The sequence below is a fragment of the Prinia subflava genome, chromosome 11 (assembly GCF_021018805.1).
Source record: "Prinia subflava isolate CZ2003 ecotype Zambia chromosome 11, Cam_Psub_1.2, whole genome shotgun sequence".
Lineage (NCBI taxonomy): Eukaryota > Metazoa > Chordata > Aves > Passeriformes > Cisticolidae > Prinia > Prinia subflava.
In genome coordinates, this window is record NC_086257.1 from 17,862,907 (window position 1) to 17,880,765 (window position 17,859).

The following is a 17,859-nucleotide window of genomic DNA, read 5'->3' on the forward strand; positions in this document are numbered from 1 at the left end:
CTGTCAGACACACAGATCACCAACAACTTTTGCTCAGATGCTTTTTGGAAGAAAAGACACTCTACAATAAATGTGTCTTCATCTCCAATGAAGGAAGAAAGTTAGTTAACATTCGGGTTCTAAGAAGCAAGCCTCAATCTCAAAGGCAGGGCTTGTGGCTCCAAGTTGCATTTCAAGGCCAGTCAGTGCACTGTAATACTTTTTCCCTTGGAAAAAAAAAAAGCTTTATGTAAAGTCCAAGAAGTTGAAGAGACATTGAGGTCTGACAGTGTCTGTAGTCCAAAATGCATGGACTTTTGCCACATGCTCCCAAAGCAGCTCATTGCTCTAACATGGAAATAAAGATGCCTTTGAAGTTCCAACTACACAGTTCTAATTTCAGAACTAAAAGTTTTCCTCTGTGGGCTACAGCAATTAGTTTTCTTTATCTGCAATATCATCTTCCTGTCAGGCATGTACAAAAGGAGAGTGGGCAAGATTTTTAAAGCTGAAGGGTGACTTCAGACACCCATCAGGAGACAACTATAGGGCATCACATAAAATAAGAATTGAGAGCTCAAAAATCACAAGCCACTTTTTCAGAAGACTTCTCAAACTATATAAACTACACTGAACATGGAAAGTGCTACACTTCTGCAATAATCAATCACAGAAATAGCAGCTACTAAACAAGCCACACGAAGAAATACAGAACCAATGCAAGAAATGAAACATTTAACACATAAATCCTTCACGTACCTCAAATGACCATAGGATATTAGAAAAAGAAACCCCCCATGGGCATCCTATCCGTACATTCCCTGCATTTATTAAGTAGGCTTATAGCAGATTTTCAATATTAAATAAAGCATTCAAATCCATGACAGGCTACAAACTTCCCCATAAGAAAGCAGCTCAAATTTTGTAGATAGCAATTTCACCATAAAAAATGACATTTGTCAAGTCCATGACAGGAAAAATACAGAGCAATCATACATTCCTCCATGCACTGGCATACTATATACACTATTATCTTAAAATGAAATGCTGTTTACCCTCTGCTTTGAAGAATCATTTATCAAAGTATTTCACACAAGCATGAAGGGCTCCTGTTCTGGACTACTCATACAGCCATTATTGAAAACCCTTGTTTTCAATATTTGGATTTGTTCTAGTAGGCAATAGCTATTTATGCCAATCAGCTCCTGCACTGTAGTCTAACTCATATGTTCTTTCAGCACAGAAAAAAACCCAACAAATGCTTTCAAAAAGCATCTTCCTCCAAAATCACCATTAAATAATAAATCTTAGGGCTTTTTCAAAATGCGTGCCAAAATTATACTGACGATTGCTGACAGTGGCTGCTCAACAAATTTCACAGGAAGAGAATTTAGCTCATAGCTGTAACTGTCTAGCTCTTCCTTTTAACATGCTTTGAGAAAGCCTGCTCTGTAAAACATTAGTTTTGAGTCTACTGCATTCACCCAATAGCATTTTTAGTTCTAATTCCATTTCAAACATGATTTATGATTTAAGTGTCAGTTTAATGCCCTGCTTTCAGACATGTCCACAGACTAGTCTATCCTTAAAGCTTGCTAACTCTTAAGCTTCCTTTCCATTTTGTTGCAACTCTCTTTTCAAACAGAAATGTAAATATCTACAAAAATGTGCACAGCCACAAAAAGTAGCACAAAAATGTGCAAAGGAGTAACAAAATGCAACAACAGATGATAACATGTATTTTGGGGGATAAACCACATAAAATCTCTTCCTCTAGTAAAACATTTCAGGATAAAAACAAACAGTTTGCCTTTTGTCTACATCATTATCTCTCTTTCCCATTTACAGGAAAGTTCTCCTTTCCCAGACTTATTTTTACTCCAAGTAAACAAGGGAAAAAAATCCTCTTAAGTTACTGCATGTGGGAGGCCAAGGAATTGCAGGGGTTTGTTTTTTAAATCACAGTGTAGTTCTCAGTCCTACTTTCTGTCTTTTCTACCATGGTCTGTACTAATGCTACGTGGTTTTCTCAACAGCAGGTGAAAAGAGATTTGTATTAAAAAAACCTCTAGCTGCAAATATGTCACCTGTGTTTTGCTAGAATATATGACCTTGCATTTGCAGAGACACTTTGTCACATCTATTTTGCTGCAATTTTTATCTGCTTGCTTAACAAACAGATTTTGTGCTAGAAGTGGAAGGATTTTTTTGAGAGGTAAACTTTTTCCTGGTGACATAATTATGAAAACAACCATAATTACTGATCACAGTACAGTCAAGAAACAGCAAGAGCAGATAGTCAGTGAAAGTCACAAGTCACGATGCTTTTAATGAAATTTAAACACATTGCTATATTTTTCTTTTATAACTTCTCTCTCCATCCCAGAGGAAAGCAAATGTCAGTTTTAATGAAGTCAGCCAACCCATTTAAAACTAGAAAAACAAATACCAATGATATTCAAAACACATGTTGAATGTTACTAAATCCAGCACATATTTACTTGCCTTAGATTACAAATTTTACCTTCCACTGAGAGTACAGAAACAATCTTTCAGCAGTAAACATAGTCTTTCACCCATCCCACCAGATATTCCCATTTGACCAGAACACAAATAGCTTCTGCTCACTGTCGACAAAATTTTCTCCCTCTTCCCCCTTAGTCTCATAAAAACCATAAACAGACAGAAGTTATTAAAGGAGCAGGGCCCTGTAAGTGCAGGAATATCATACAGTCAATTAAAAAGTCCTATTATTGAGTGATAAGTGGAAATTTGGCACAACAAAATTCACTGCTTAAAAAGCTCATGGATAGGAAAAAAAAAAGAAAAGAGGATGGGACAGGTCAAATATCCAAGTCTCACAGCAAGGCAGCACATCAGACAACACCGATCTTCCCATTTTTAAAACAGACTTCGAAAGAATCATTGTCAGGACTGGTTTGATTATGTTTTGGTATGCAGTTCTTAGATTCAGAGTTTAATTTTCATGAGGTAAGACTTATGAATTACACACAGGACACAACGGATGTCTCCATTTGGAGCAGACAGCTGGCTGAAGACAGGGCCAGGTTCCGCACGCTTTGGAACACACTGTGCTGCAAATGTATCAGCGCCCAGCAGTCACAGAATACAAAGAGAAAATAAGGTTAAAAGACCCAAACACATGGGAGCACTAGCCCAGCAGTTCAAAGAATATCTCTAGCAAAAAAAGAGGGTCACATTTTCTCCTGTGCTAAGTTACAGGAGGGGAGTCCTTGACCACCACCAGCTCTCAAACTACTCTAGCAAAGCTGTGCAACCTTTGGGCTGTTCCAACACGCACCTCGCTGATCCCTCTGGGATAATTCACAAGGGCAGTCTGGACCACAGGAACTCTTCTGACAAATATGCATTTATTTCTCTAGCATAAAATAACAAGCAGTTAGTTTCAGCCAGAAAGGGGAAGACTTCATTGACAAATAAGAGGGGGGAAATTGTACTCCAGAATAGCAAGGTGATTTCAGAAGCTTGATTCTCGATCACTGGAATAAAGTACTTTTTGGAATTCAGAAAACAGGGAATTCAGAGGTGAGGGGGCAAAGTAACTGCATTCAGTAAAATGATTAAGTGAAAATAATACACACTTGTCAGTGCAAACAATGAGATAAATGCTGTCCACCTTGTTCAGAATGCCAGTAACTGCAAGGTATTACCAAATACCATCTGTGCTCTCAGAACATCTTAACAGTAACCAGCATCTGAAAGGAAAAAAACACCTTCCAGACATACAATCCTCTAGTGCTAATCTATTTGAGGACATTCCCTTATTAGCAGAAATTTTTCATTAGGACACATCTAGAATATGAACACTCCTACAGATACTGTGCTGGCTGTGGAGGGTGTGAGGTGTGACAGGCACTACCTACACAGAACAGTCAAAAACATTCCCTGTGATCACCCTTCAACACAGCCTATGGAGAACTTCTGGACTTGACAAACTCCTGACATCCCTCCCAATCCGAACCTTCTTGTAACCATGAAATAAATGAAATATTCTGGTAACTAGGTTTTACAGTTAGTCTGTATTTATCTTTCTTACTTAATTAAGTAAGAAAGCTGCATTTGTCCAAATACCCAGCTCTCCACAGCATTAAAGCTGTTGTGCACTACAGCATTCAGAGCCTTAAACTGCAAAGATACTTTGCCAAATCCAGCACAACACTTGTCTTGAACTGTCATCTATGAAAGAGGGGCCAGGCAGGCAGCTCTTAGGTTTTCTCCATGCAGTATCCTTTGTACTTCACTGAGGGTTATGTGTGTTAGACAACAAATCAAAAGGGTCAAACTCCTCATAACAGCAACAGAAATCCTGAGACCTTTCTCCAATTGACAGGACTAATAATTTAAAATTATGCAGCTGAAATCACACATACAAGGGTATTCTATCACTGTTTTCAGAGACCTCCTTGCCTAACTGAAGGTACCTTCTGTTAACAGCACTGCAAAAGCTCCTGCACTCCATGAGACCCACCAGAGAGCAGCACAGCCCCAACGCTGCCATAAACCCATAAACCAAAGGAGAAGCAGAACAGAAAGGCCCTAGGTGTTACAAATGTCACTGTACTCTCGTTTTCTGTTGATACTGCACAAATTCAACCATGAAAGCCACAATAGCATTTGTACACAGACTTGCCATGAGGTCTAACCCATCATATCTGGAAATGCAAATTAAACATACTATGCTATTTCTGAATATTAATGATGCCTGCTATCAACTGTTGTTTATCCGGTTGCTTTTTTCAAGCAGAGTTGGCTGTGCCTGTGGCGTTATGCAACCCTCCAAATCCACATGCTTACTGCTCTCTGAGATCTCAAGGTAAGAGCTGGAACCCAAACATCTCTCCCACCCAAAGCTTGTCTTTGTCACAGCATTTTTCTCGAAGCCATGAATTCTAACTCCATTTGGCTCTATATTTGTTCATTACTAAAACCTAAGTACTTCCAATTATTAACTATATACTATAACATTGCATTAACTAGGAAGTTAATGACTTACTATGCAGCTTATTTAGCATGAGGCAGCATTAGATGGAAAAAACCCTGATAAAATTGTCTCTGCAGGGTGATGTGAATTGTTTCGGAGCAAGAAAACCAGACTGAAGGCCAGGATACCAAACAACCTGATGATCTGTGCCACGTAGGCACTGAAGGCTGTACCACTGTCACCAATTTCTTAGATACCACAAATCACTGAAAAACATCTAACGCCACAGTTAAAAAACTGTTAGGGACTTGTAAGATGATAATAAGGATGAAGGAAGTCTTAAATTCTCAGCATGTCTCCTCAGAGGACTGCTCATTCCTTTCTATCCCTTTCTGTAGCTCTACAGGCATGCACAGGTTTTCACAGAGAAAGCACAGCAAAGCGAACACTTTCAAAACTTAACTAAAATGTTCTGAATTCCATACCAGATCCTCTCATTACTTTAAGTTCGCTTGCTTCATTCTCCCCTCTTCTTAACAATGCAAATTCTCAAAACCACATACACTCATGAGCACTCAGTATGTGAAATACTCTTCTCTTAAGCAAACAAGAAATTGCAAAACAATTCATTGGTTTCATACAGAGAGTACTTAATAACTACCTAAAAGCACCTTCAGCAAAGTACCAGTCCCTCCCCCTTTCCCCAATCCCTTACTACTTTTCCAGCATTTCTCCACACCAACGTTTTTCTTTTGTATTACTACAACATCCCACTTGCATCACTCCCACACATCTGCCTGATTCCAACCCTCCTCTATGGATGAGGACCCTTTTTTGAAACCCGTTGCCACATCAAGCACAGGTACAAACGCACTCTCCAAAGGCATCCAAACCCACGCATTCCTATCTTCTCCTCTCAGACACAGATTTTGGCACCTTTTGATTTGAATATTTCTGTCACTCCACTCTTCCTACTCATTCTGGTTATTTTGTCAGCGCCCCTCTCCATGTTTTTAGCCCTCTGACATTCTTTCAGAACCTAAACATCACAGCCATGTGAAGAAGTAAACATATGGTGGGATCTATGTTAAACCAGCAATTACACACAGGGATGAGTTGTCTGAGTGTCTTGGGGAAGAAACACGCAGTGTGATACCTATCTTAGGCCATTTTTCATCTTTATGAGCTGTGAAACAACCAAGCCATTAACATCTGTGACGTCTATAGGAAAAAAACGCACAAAACACGTATCACTGCAATAATTTTTTCTCATCAGTACCATATTTAGATGACTGCCAAGAGTCTTAGTCTTAACTTTTTATTGCCCTGCTTTTCTACAACTCTAATTCTTCCCTGTCAAAACTAGTGCAAGTTGTAAACAGTCATTTTCCACCAGTTTCCTTTAAGAGCACTAAAACCTCCAAGTGCCAAGTTTATTGCTCACCCTGTTACACTAATCTTTTACTTTCCAATCAGGGCAAACAGATTTCTGGAAAGCTGGTCAGTGTACTACTTGCAGTGACAAAAGCAACCACGTTTGATACATGAGTTGCTAGCTCTGATACAGTCCTAATCTAAACTCTAGGGAAGACAGCATAACGATGCTTTGAAAACCACACACACAAACCTCAATCCATCTTCAAGTGGAAAAAATGACAGCTACGTTACACCAAACACCTTTTTTCTAAAAAATGTGTGTAGGACTGTAACAGAACAGAAGAGTGCAGTCAGAGCTCAAACAGAGCAATTAATTTCCAGGTCAGTAACTCTTGGTGTCAGACCAAACTACAGAGCACTGTCAAGCTGGCACTGAGACCATAACCAAAAGCTCTGCCTCAGACACCGAACTGGGAAAATCTATGGGCCTTGGGAAACGAGGTCAGGGGAGAAAAGGAGGAAAAAAGAAAACACAAAAATTTTTACCTTTTTTTTGGTAAAAAGCAATGGAACAAATTAAATCATTAGTGAGGCACAAGCTTTAACAATCAAAATCTGAAAACCTAACTAATGTGAGCTCTTGCACTAACCTGGATGACATCCGTGATGCAAAGTAACTCTAACGAATGGACCAAGTTATTTTACAAATACATAATTTAGAAACAGTTTCTCCCTTAGAGAAAATGCAAGGAGGATAAAGCTGGTCGGGGCAGGAAGCCGACTAATACTTCAAATCAAAACAGCGAAAGTCGATGCACTTCCCTGCTACAGCAGCACAGACGTGACAGCCACGGCGCCTGATTTCCCCTGCTCGCTCTAGCTCAGCACAGCAAGCAGCGCCTGTGTGGGGACAGCCACCCTCACTGCTGCCTTCTCCAAGTGGTTTCCCCCGCCAAAAGCATTTCACCGACGTTTTCCTTCCATTTCTTTCACTTTCAAATCCTCAGCACGCAGCGGCTGCAAAGCGCTCAGGTACGGGGAAATATTTGAGAGAGACGCACGTCGGGTGAAAAAAGCCTTAAAACATTTCGCAACGGGAAGGAGGAAGAAGCTGCGAATCCCTGGAGCGTCGGTCCAGGGGAAAAGGCACCGTCATTTCTCCGGGAAGTTTGGGGAGCCCTTCCCAATGGGGGGCACACCTGAGGGAACTCGCTCTCCTCTGTGCCCAGGGGGTTTCGAAGGAAAAAGAAAAAAAAACCCCAACCAAAATCCAAAACACCGAAACACCCCAAACCCTCAGATAAGGATTAAAAATAAAATTAAAAACCTGTCAATAACGATCCAAGTGCAGCCTGCGGGTCTCCCCAGCCCCTGCGGGGGGAAGGACTCTCCTCCCTCCCGCACCCCGGCCCTGCTCCCCCGCGGACCCGCGGCCCGGCAGCGCCGTCGGGCCGGGGCCGAGCCGAGAGCGCGCCCGGCCCGCGGGGCGCAGGGAGGCACCTACCAGCTGCTGCCGGACCCAGCGCAGCATCCCCGGCGGCGCGGGTCGCGGCCCCCGCGGCGGGGCTCCCTCGGCAGTGCCGCGCCCTCCCTCCGCTGTCGCCGCCGCCTCAGGCGAGCAGCCCGCCGCGGCTGCTCCCCATGGCGCGGGGCCCACGCCGAGTCAGGAGCGGCACAGCCCCGCCGGCGCCCCGAGCCGCGGCTGCCGCCGCCATCACAGCGCGGCCGCTGACACTCGGCGGCTGCGGCCGCCCCGGGAAGTGACGTGGCGGGGCGGGCGGAGGGGCCGGTGTGAGCGGGGGAGCCGTGAGGGGGGAGCCGCCGTGACCGACCCGGGCCTGGGCTGCCGTGGTCCGGCCGCCCTGAGCCGCGGCGTCTCGGGCACACGAGGCGCGCCCGAGTGACCCTCGGGCAAAATTCCCGCTCCGCACACGGGCTCCGGCCCGTCGGGGCTCGGCGCCCTCAGACCGGGCTTCAGCCTAGGAGGGCGCCCTGCTCTACCCAAGGGAAGCTACCTCGCAACTTGATTGTTTTGTCTTTCTTTTCTTTGCCAAAACTGCAAAGCGGACACGTGTTGGAATAAAGACTTTGAAAAGAGAGCAGATAACCACTGATGTAAAGTTAAAGCCCAAGTTCACGGCTGTGGGTCTCCCACGGCAGGGAAACAGGTGCTGGAGGATGTGGCGCCCTGCTGCTGGCAGCATTGTCATGAGCTGCTGTTTGTTAAAATCGGGTGTAGAATCCTGCTGATGCCAGGCTGTGAGCTCCCTGAAACCTTCCACTTGGAGAACTCCCAGGACGCGTTCCTGTGCCACCTGCTCTGGGTAACCCTGCCTTAGCAGGGGCCTGGGGCTGGGTGGCCTCCAGAGGTCCCTCCCAACCTTGACAAATCCGTGATTCTGCTCGGAAAACAGCTGCCGCTTATGGAAACAGAACAGAGTTCAGCGCCAAACATTGGACACACCTGTACAAGTCTGCAGCTTCTGCGCCTGTGTGACTAAGAACTAAAGGAGATTATTTTAAGCAGAAAAGACCTGGGCATTTGTGACCAAATACAGTTGTCACTGAAGTCAGTGACAATTTTGACACTGAATTAAAGAGAAGTGTTTCTGTGAGTGAAGCCACTGTTCCTGCCACACCCATTTATTCCCAGGGAATTAGGATTTTTAGCAAAGAATCAGAATCGTATCTGCTATGGTTTTTAATGCTCATATAGAAATTTAGAACATAATTCAGGATTTAAGATGGATGATCTAATGTCTGAGCAATGGAATCTTGTGCTGAATGCTGATGGTTTAAGCATCTGCATTTAATTAGAAAAATAACGTTTAAACAGCGGGGAATAAAACTATTTTTATCGGGCATTTAGGAAAGCTAATGTTAGCAAAACTCGGTATTAAATGCTAGGCATTATTTCAAAACATTTAAATACATCAAAGCTGAGTTTCAAACAGCTTGCACTACCCTATTCATCTAATGTGAAGTCGAAAATAACAGAGTGATTTCATAGCTATGGCATGTTGCCTGGAGAGTGGCCTTAAGCCAGAAGTTGAACTGATAGTCTCAATATTCTTGCTCCTCTTTTATCATCAGACGTAGAACAGGGTCCTGACCACTACACACTAAAATTCATACGCCATTACTCTGAAGTGCAAGAATATTTGTCACTCTGTCCCTGTCAAATTCCAGTATGAGTTGCACTTTCTGCAAGCCTCTGTTTCCATGGCTTGCAGTTGTGTTATATAAAGCTGCTTGGCGCTGTCTGTTCCACATTTGCTGTAATAATACTGTTTCACCAGACAAAACTTGGAAGCAATTTGCAAGTGATTTGAACCCTGCAGTTTGTATTTTTCACTCTAAGATGTTGTATTTTAGTGGATGAAAGTATATTGATAGGATGGAATTATTTTGCTCTGTGCAGCAAAGGCTCCGAATGCACCTTTTCAATTATACAGAAAAATTTCACTAAAAAACATCCATTCCTAGCATCCTGCCTAGTAAAACTTTGCACTTTTAAAATTACTCAAAAGCCCACACTAGACATTTATGAAGTTTCATCTCACCCTTGAGAGATAAATAGTTTTCAGAAGAGAAAATTGAAGCAGCACACCCATGCCAGATATTGATTAGCCAGTAACACTCCAGCACTTCTCTAATCAGAGGTCAACTGTATTAAGATTCCCACATCAGAGACCCCACTTTAAAATAGTGCTCTGGAGTTTCACCTGAATTCACATAGCAGGCTTATACAGAAAAAAATGCAACTGCTGAAGAAAAAAGTCACCTTCTGAAGATTAGGTTTAACCCATTGCCCAGGCTCTCTTGATTAGACTCCAAGCTTTCCACTTAAGTTTCTATGAGAGTAATGATTTCAGATGTTTGTTTAGCAAGATCAGGATACAAATGCTGTCTGATAAAGAAATATTTACATAAACATAAAAACACATACTTAAATGTTAGGTCCAGCAAGCTTTTATTTATGTGTGCATGAGTAATTCTTATATAATCAATGGTGCTACTTTTAGGTTTATAAAATTAAACATTGGTAACCACAGAATCATTCCCTGAACATGCACCCATCAAATTGTTGCTTGGGCTGCTGATGCTGCTCCCTGAGCTTGTTCCTGTGCAAGACACAGCATTTCCATTAGTTTTGAATGGTGTTTTGGGGCCTTTTTGCAGCAGGAACTGGTGAGATGCTCTCAGGCTGTATGGCCACATCCAGTGCATGATGAGAGGAGATGGAAGTGCATCTGATGCCAGAGGGTGAGCTGCTTGCAGCATTCCTGCCTTGGAAAACTCTGGCGTTCCTGGCAGCTGAGCCAGCCCCACCTGCCCCATGCCAGGCTCCCGGGGTGCTGCTGCAATGCAGGCAAGGCACATGGAAGCAAAGGGGGTGCCTCATCTGGTGCACTGATTTGGGACAGCCCAGCCCTTGTGTTGTGTCTAGAAAACATCTCTGTCCTTTGGGACAGAAAAACAGCAAAGCCAAAGAGGTGCAGAGTAGGGATGAGGGTTCAGATGTAGGTTTGTGTAGCAAAAACAAGTAAGAGTCTTCACAGTATCATTTTCCTGGTGGAAAGTTTCCCTCAGTTATTATTTTGGTTTTAATTAAATATTTTGTAATTTCTCTAAATGAGTATTTTAATCTATGCATTATTTACTTGCTAATTACGGCGCTAATTAAAAATGTACACTGTAAAGATGCCTGTTTTGTTTCTAATCCATAGAGAGATAGGGCTGCCTGAGAGACACAGGGTTTCTTCAAGGCATCTTTATTCCTTGAGCATTCACTGGCTGAAGCATCAATTATATAGAAATAATCAGTGGCTGATTTTCAGTCACAAGGCTTTTCATCTGAAGTCACGTGTATTTTACCTAGAGCAACCAGTCTTCAGGAAAAATTTAAGAGTCAGAAAATGAACTGAACTTTTTAAAGGGAAACCTTGCATGCAGTTTGCCACTCCTTTTTTGTGCCCTGAAAGAAATAAGATCAGATTAAAGGGCAGGATGCACAAGGTGACATTTCTAAGACACTTACTGCATCTCCACAATAATGCAGTATTTTATCTCCTCTTACCCTTTCTCTCAGTTGTTAAAAGCTGGATGTTGATGTAAAGCCTCACCTTTCCATTGTTGTTTTTTTCTTTTCACTTGAGAGCTTTGTTGATAGTATAGAACTTCAACTTCTACCCAACACATTAAGCTCAAGAGAGCTGGGTCCCAGGTGCCAGGTGAAGGGCTCCGTGTGACACGCAGAAAGTCAAACCTGTCAGTGCCCTGCAGGCACAGAGAACTTTGCACTGCACTGCTTCACCGAAAGATGCTCTGCACTTACCTCATCCCTGGCTGTGTGGAATGGCCTGGCCTGCTAAATGCAAGTCAAGAGAGTTTACAGTCAGTGCTACTCGGTTTGCAAGGCCCCAGGATAACAGGAAGCTGTGGAAAGCATTAAAATTCATCTTCCCTTTCAGCCTCACTGTTAACTTTTTAATTATGTGTTGCCTGTGGGCCGTAATGTTCAGCTTGTGGCTTTCTCTAAAGCTGTTTTGTTTTCTTTTTCCCCAGGGAAGCGGTCCAAGATGAGAAGAAATAGGAAATCCTGAAAAGCCATCCCTTATCTTCATAAAGTATAAAATGCTAATTGTTCATGCTCTTTTTTTTTTTTTTCTTAGGGAAGAGATAAATTTTTTTAACCCATGGCTCAAAGTTTGGAACATTTCCAATGGCCTTGTCTTGATGGAATGTGGAGGACTCATAATCGTGCAAAACAACAGTTTTGTTAGAAAATGTGTTTAGGTAAATCGGTTGGTTTCTGGTATATCCTTGACAGTGATATAATTTTGGGATTCTGTATTATAAACAAAGATAACCTTATAAAATATGATTTTTTCTCCTGACTCTTTATTTACTGATTTATAAAAATACACTTTTCCTAATTCTAAAAATACACTAATTCATTCTTATCCTCATTTTTTATAACAATTTCCTTTTCTAATTTATAAGCCTTAGTGATTATTGGCATTCATATGTCACTTCATGGTTACCTTTTGTAAAAAATTGACAGGCAGAAAACGATGCATTTCAGTAAAAAACTTATAATATTCTATGGGGATTTTTTTTTCAGTTAAGACCACTGAGAGGATAAAGAAAGACTGAATTCTGGAGAATAAACACAGGGCCTGGAATCCAGGTCTCTTGACACTGGTCACCTGGGACATTACCGTGACAACTGTAATACAAACAGTTACACAGCTAGGGATGTTACCTTGGAAAGGAGTTTGTGGGGAAGGAACATGGGGATTCTGTTCATTCTCTCTTGGTTTAATAGCTTGCTTCGAAATAGTGTGACATCTACTGTGTGGAATGTTGTCCAGGTAGTGGGTAGTAGGATTTCAAGCACCCTCATGTACTTCAGTTTCCCATGTCATGGAGGGCAAACTGCTGAATTGGATAGAGTTTTTCTGACAGCACCTTCTAGTTCAGACTTTACAAGTCACATAAATCTCTGTGGGATTTAGATATGAAGTAAGCTTGTCATAACTAACATTATTTTTTGTGTCCAGGATTCAGTTTTTTAGTATTTGAGTTAGCTCATATAATGCCAGCTAACATGTTGCTATACTGCACTCAAATTATGAAGTAGATATTTCTGAAGGTGTTCCTTGCTGTGCTGTTTGGCTAGATTGTAGCCAGCTTGAATGCTGAAAACCTAACTTGGATGCCTGTGGATCTTACCTGTCCCAGCAACAAGAAGATGTGATTATACAGGTTCCTTTTCAAGGGTCTTCCTTTCTCTCAACTCATCTAAGGGAAAAGGGAAAACAATTTAACAGAGCCGTATAATTCAATGCTTTCCATCAATTCCCCATTATTTAAGCTGTGCCTCAGTGGTAAGTGGCAGGTTATTATTGGTGAGTTCCTCCCTTTCTCAAGGGTGACAGATTAAATTTGTGTCCACTGACTTTACCCCTGTACCTGTTTTGTGCAGGTGTCTTGAAGAGTAGGGGTGAGTCCCTTGCACAGGCGTGTCCATGACAGAGCCCAGGGCTCCAGCCTGTCTGGGTCACACCAATGCCTCAGGAAACAAGGCAGAGAGGCTTGGAGAGGCGAGACAGACACCTTGGGGAGGTGGAAAAAATGTCACTGCCTCATCTAAAACTGATACAGGCACCTTGGGTGACAGGGGACAAAATAGAAGAGCTCTGCCAACGTTGGCCATGAACACAGGTTTCAGATATATCAGTGGGTAGGAGAGGATCTCACAGACGAAGGCAAAATCACTTGTACTTGCTCAGCATTGGAGAGGCTGTTCATTAGTGCAGCTGTAAAAGCAACTTTTGCTAACTGAGATGCATTTTATACAGCAAAAGAGTTTTACAAAAACATCTACCAAACAGAATAAGCTGGCAAAAACACTCCTTCCTTCCGACACAGTGTTTACAATAAAGTTTTTGGCTCTTCAGAAATTGTAAATGAATCACATCTCCAGCTGGTATTTTTGATGGGACCTGCCTTCCCACCAGCTTTCCTTTTGTCACCGTCCTTCCCCCCCGAACATGTGTTCACATGTGTGCAAATGACACCGTGCATGGCTCTGGGCACATCTCCTGGTAGGTGTGCCCACCTGGAATGCCAGCCTGGCTCCCAGCAGTTGCTGACCTCCCTCCCTCCCTGTGCAGATCAGTCACGCTTCCCTCCTGCAGACACAGCACATTGTTTAGTTCACACTGATGGATTTAAAAAGCAATCACAAAAAAGGCTTTTGGTTGGGTTTTTTTCCCCCTCACCTCTTTATTTTGGCATAAATGTAGTAAAATGGGTTGATTTCCACTGCTCTTGGGGAATGAGACTTTCCTGGCCTTTAGGTTGGACATTACTTTCAAGACAAGTTCTGTATCATGTAGGAAAATTATACGTGAAGTCTAATGACAGGTCATGGTAGCACTGATTCCACAACACCTTCACATTTCATTTCCAGCTAAGCTTTAAGAAAAGTCACATAAGCTCAGAGCTTCAAAAACCTGTCTACCATTTCAGTCAAGTTTCTGAAGTAGCTGCAGAACAAATAAACCCATGGGAAGTGTTTAGCACTTAAGCTTTATAAATCTGAAGCTGGATACTCAAAATTTGAGAGGGTGTGTGCATCTATTTATTATTTTTTAAAAATCCCCCCATGGCCTAATATTCTAGAAGTATTCTAATAATCTACCATGCAGGGATAACTGGGACTCTGCAGACAAAAAAAAAATTAGCTGTGAACATGACAGATGATGTTCCTACAGCCATATGAAGCAAACAAACATATGGTTGCTCTGCCTGAAGTTCCGACAATCTTTTATGTCTTCAAAGTGTAGCAAAACATTGGCTGATTAACATAATTAAAGCATTTTACAAATGATTCCTAATTATTTTTTGCAAATGTAAGTGAAGATGCTGACGTGAAGTTTTTTGCTGTGCGTGATGAATACTGAGTTCTCATTTTACTGAGTACTGTAATCAAATTTAGAACAAATGTTATATAAGTGCATAAGTAATCCTAATCCTAATCCCTTTTCTGCTGTCTCACCCCATCTAGGCCTGCTGCAGCTGTAAATCTATAAATCTCCCATATTTTGTAATTTCCTCACATATTTTTATTTTTGTTTCCCAGGCTCCTGCCTTTCTGAAAGGAGACGTTTTTAGTCGCTAATGGTTCTGATGAAATGAAAAGTTTGGTTTTTAGCCTTCTGCCAGTTTTCTTACAGTACTGTATGGTTGATCACAGCAAAACTGATGCTGTTGCTCTAAGATGTTAAGCCTCACCCTGTTGAAACAAATCTAGAGGTCTTCAAACGTTTTTTACTCTGTCCTTAGTGGAATATCTGTTGTTTTCAATGTTTTATTAATATCAGTAGAGGTTGGCTGAGGGTATGTCAACAATGCATAATTCAAAGTAGCCAGAAGATATCAAAGATAGCTATAAACAAACTAGTTGGTAATAAATCAGTTCTAGCGTTGGAACACTGAATTCCCTGTGAGCAACCTGACCCTGTTTCTGATTTTACCCTAGGATTTGTGCCACTGCTATAATCTGAAATTATTTCACTGGCTCAATGAAAAACAGCCAGGAGGGACAACATCCAGTGCAGATTTAAACACTGGACTCAGAAAAACAAGAGAGACTGTGCTAGTGGTTGTGTTTTGTGATATATTTCCACAAGATGTTTTGGAATTAATTTAATAATTTCACCAAAAATTTTATAAAATAATCTAAATATCAATTAAACAATATTGTAACAATTATATTTTAAAAATCACTTTTACTAAACTGTATTTCTTCTTTGGAATATTTCTAAGGGTACACAATAGCAAAAGATGAGTATTACAGATGAGTGGTTCACAGCATATAATTTATCCAGTTAATTTAATTTCTTTGTATTTGTCTACAAATTGCTTATAATTTTATGTAATTAATTCATTATGTGAACCTAATTGCTAAAATAACTCTGAAATTGCCCAGCTGAAAAAAATAGCAGGCTTTTCATTGACTTGAGTGGGAACAATGCTGGGCCACAGGAGGTTTATCCCTGCTCTGTAGACCTTACTGAAGTTATTCTTTGCAAGTACACATCTGACATACTACACCTTCTACTTCTTGCTTCCTAAAACAAAAATTATTCTTAACCAGAGAAAATTCACATTTATAAATTGGCAAATGAGACCCAAATATTCTCTGATTTTATTTATTTTTTTAATAGCATATTGCCCATGAATCTATTTGTTAAAATATATCTGGAAGAAACCATCAGATGATGAGCCATAGCAAACAAAATAGTCTTCCATGTTTTTTGAGTTACTGTATTTCCCTCTCTTCTGCTTATCCTCAGTTTTTCTTGTTCCACAAAAATATATTCAGTTATTTCAGTACCACTGACATCAGTTGGCACTTAAGCAATTGTTTTTTAAAAAATAAAATGGGCAGCAGTTTTCCAGTGCCACACTCCTGCCCAAGGCCTGCTGCACCAGCCAGTCCTGGCCATCCAGCTGCTCCTAAAATCAATCATAAAAGCTCAATATCCCCCAAAGCACTAAGTTTTTCTGAAACTGTAACCTAGATCTTCTTCACCAATAGGTGATTTTTTTTTTGCTTCTTATCCTGGCCCATATATGAAGTGTAACACTGAGCAATACCTGTGTACTCTATGAAAATAATCCTACTTCTTTAACCTGAAGATCATCCAGTTTCCTTAAGTTTTCCGATAAAGTCTGTTGGTTTTTTTGTTGCTCTCATCTGGACATTATCCTGGCCACTTCTTTTCCAAATTTACAAGTACCAAATGGAGCTGGTACTTTAATTGAGGGCTTATCTGTGCTGCACGCAATGGAAAAATAATTTCACTTATCTCACATGTATTTGTATAACCCATAAAAAGATACAGTTGCTTTTCCCCTATAACTATTACACTTTTGACTCCTGGCAAATGTGTGCTCTGTAACATTTGCAACTTTTTTTCTGGCAGGCCACTTTATATCTAATGTTCATGCAATTCATTATGCTTAAATAATTCCCATTTTTCTAAAATGACCATTTTTATTTTAGCGCCATCCAGACTATTTATCTACTTTACCAAGATTTTTTTGAATTTACCTTTTCTCCTGCAAAGTTCCTCCCATCTTGGTATCATCTACAAATTTAATAACACAGTATTCCCTAATCCCAGTGCTTGATGAAAATGCTGATTGGTATTGGACCAAGAGCAGACTCTCATAGGAACCACTCTTCGATTTACACAATGAAAATGGATTTGACCAGCACTAGCTCTTATTATTAACATGGAATTGAGTTACCCTTAGACAACAGATTGATTCCAGTGCACCTGACTTGCCTCACTGCTGTGGAGCCTTTCTTGAGCCAGACAGGATTGTGAGTTAGTCAAAGAATTCATTACAGAGCCCACAGATGGCTAAAAACCACTGCTATTGAACTGCCTCAGCCCTTTGGAGGAACGCCACCCTAAGTACCTGAAAGTGATACAGACAAAGTGCATTGTCCAACTTGTACATTTTTAATGATATTCTGCAAGGTAAATGTGTGTGGTGCCAGCTGAGCCTGCCCTTCTGCATTTTGCCAAAAAGACACTGCAGGTGACCCAGAAAGTACCGCAGTGAAGAGCTGAGGTTGGATCTTCTACACCACTGCTGCACATCCTTACATTCCCTTCTCATTTCTCATCTTCTTGCAACTCCAGCTCTGGTGCTGGGCTGGTGGCACCCTCAGGAGTGCAGATCTTGGCTGGAAGAACACCGTGAATGCCACCCCAAAGAGACGTGTTCCTGTCTGACTGTCATACATGGGCAGACCAGGGAGTAATTCTCATTGTGTTTTGGGAGAAAGAATGGAGAAATTGAGACACTCATGGATATATTAAAAATTTATCAATGCCAATTCAGATGAGATTCACTTATTTTTAATATATTTCTCTTTTGTGAACTTACTTATCCTTCTTATTTGAATGCGTGTGTCTTTGAGCTGAAAAAGGAACTGGGGATTTGTCTGT

At 41.3% G+C, this 17,859-nt stretch overlaps 1 protein-coding gene across 3 annotated transcripts in view; it reads right to left on the bottom strand.

The window, feature by feature from the left end:
* Positions 1-8,083, bottom strand: part of ATP11B (ATPase phospholipid transporting 11B (putative)) — a 60,993-nt gene extending 52,910 nt beyond the window's left edge. For 2 of the 3 annotated variants that reach the window (XM_063407970.1, XM_063407968.1), the window contains exon 1: positions 7,824-8,083. In XM_063407970.1, coding sequence (XP_063264040.1) covers positions 7,824-7,850 — 27 coding nt within the window. In that variant the 5' untranslated portion in view covers positions 7,851-8,083. The remainder of the gene's footprint in view (positions 1-7,823) is intronic. The other variant, XM_063407969.1, reaches the window with a different exon arrangement.
* Between the last annotated feature and the right edge of the window lie 9,776 nt (positions 8,084-17,859).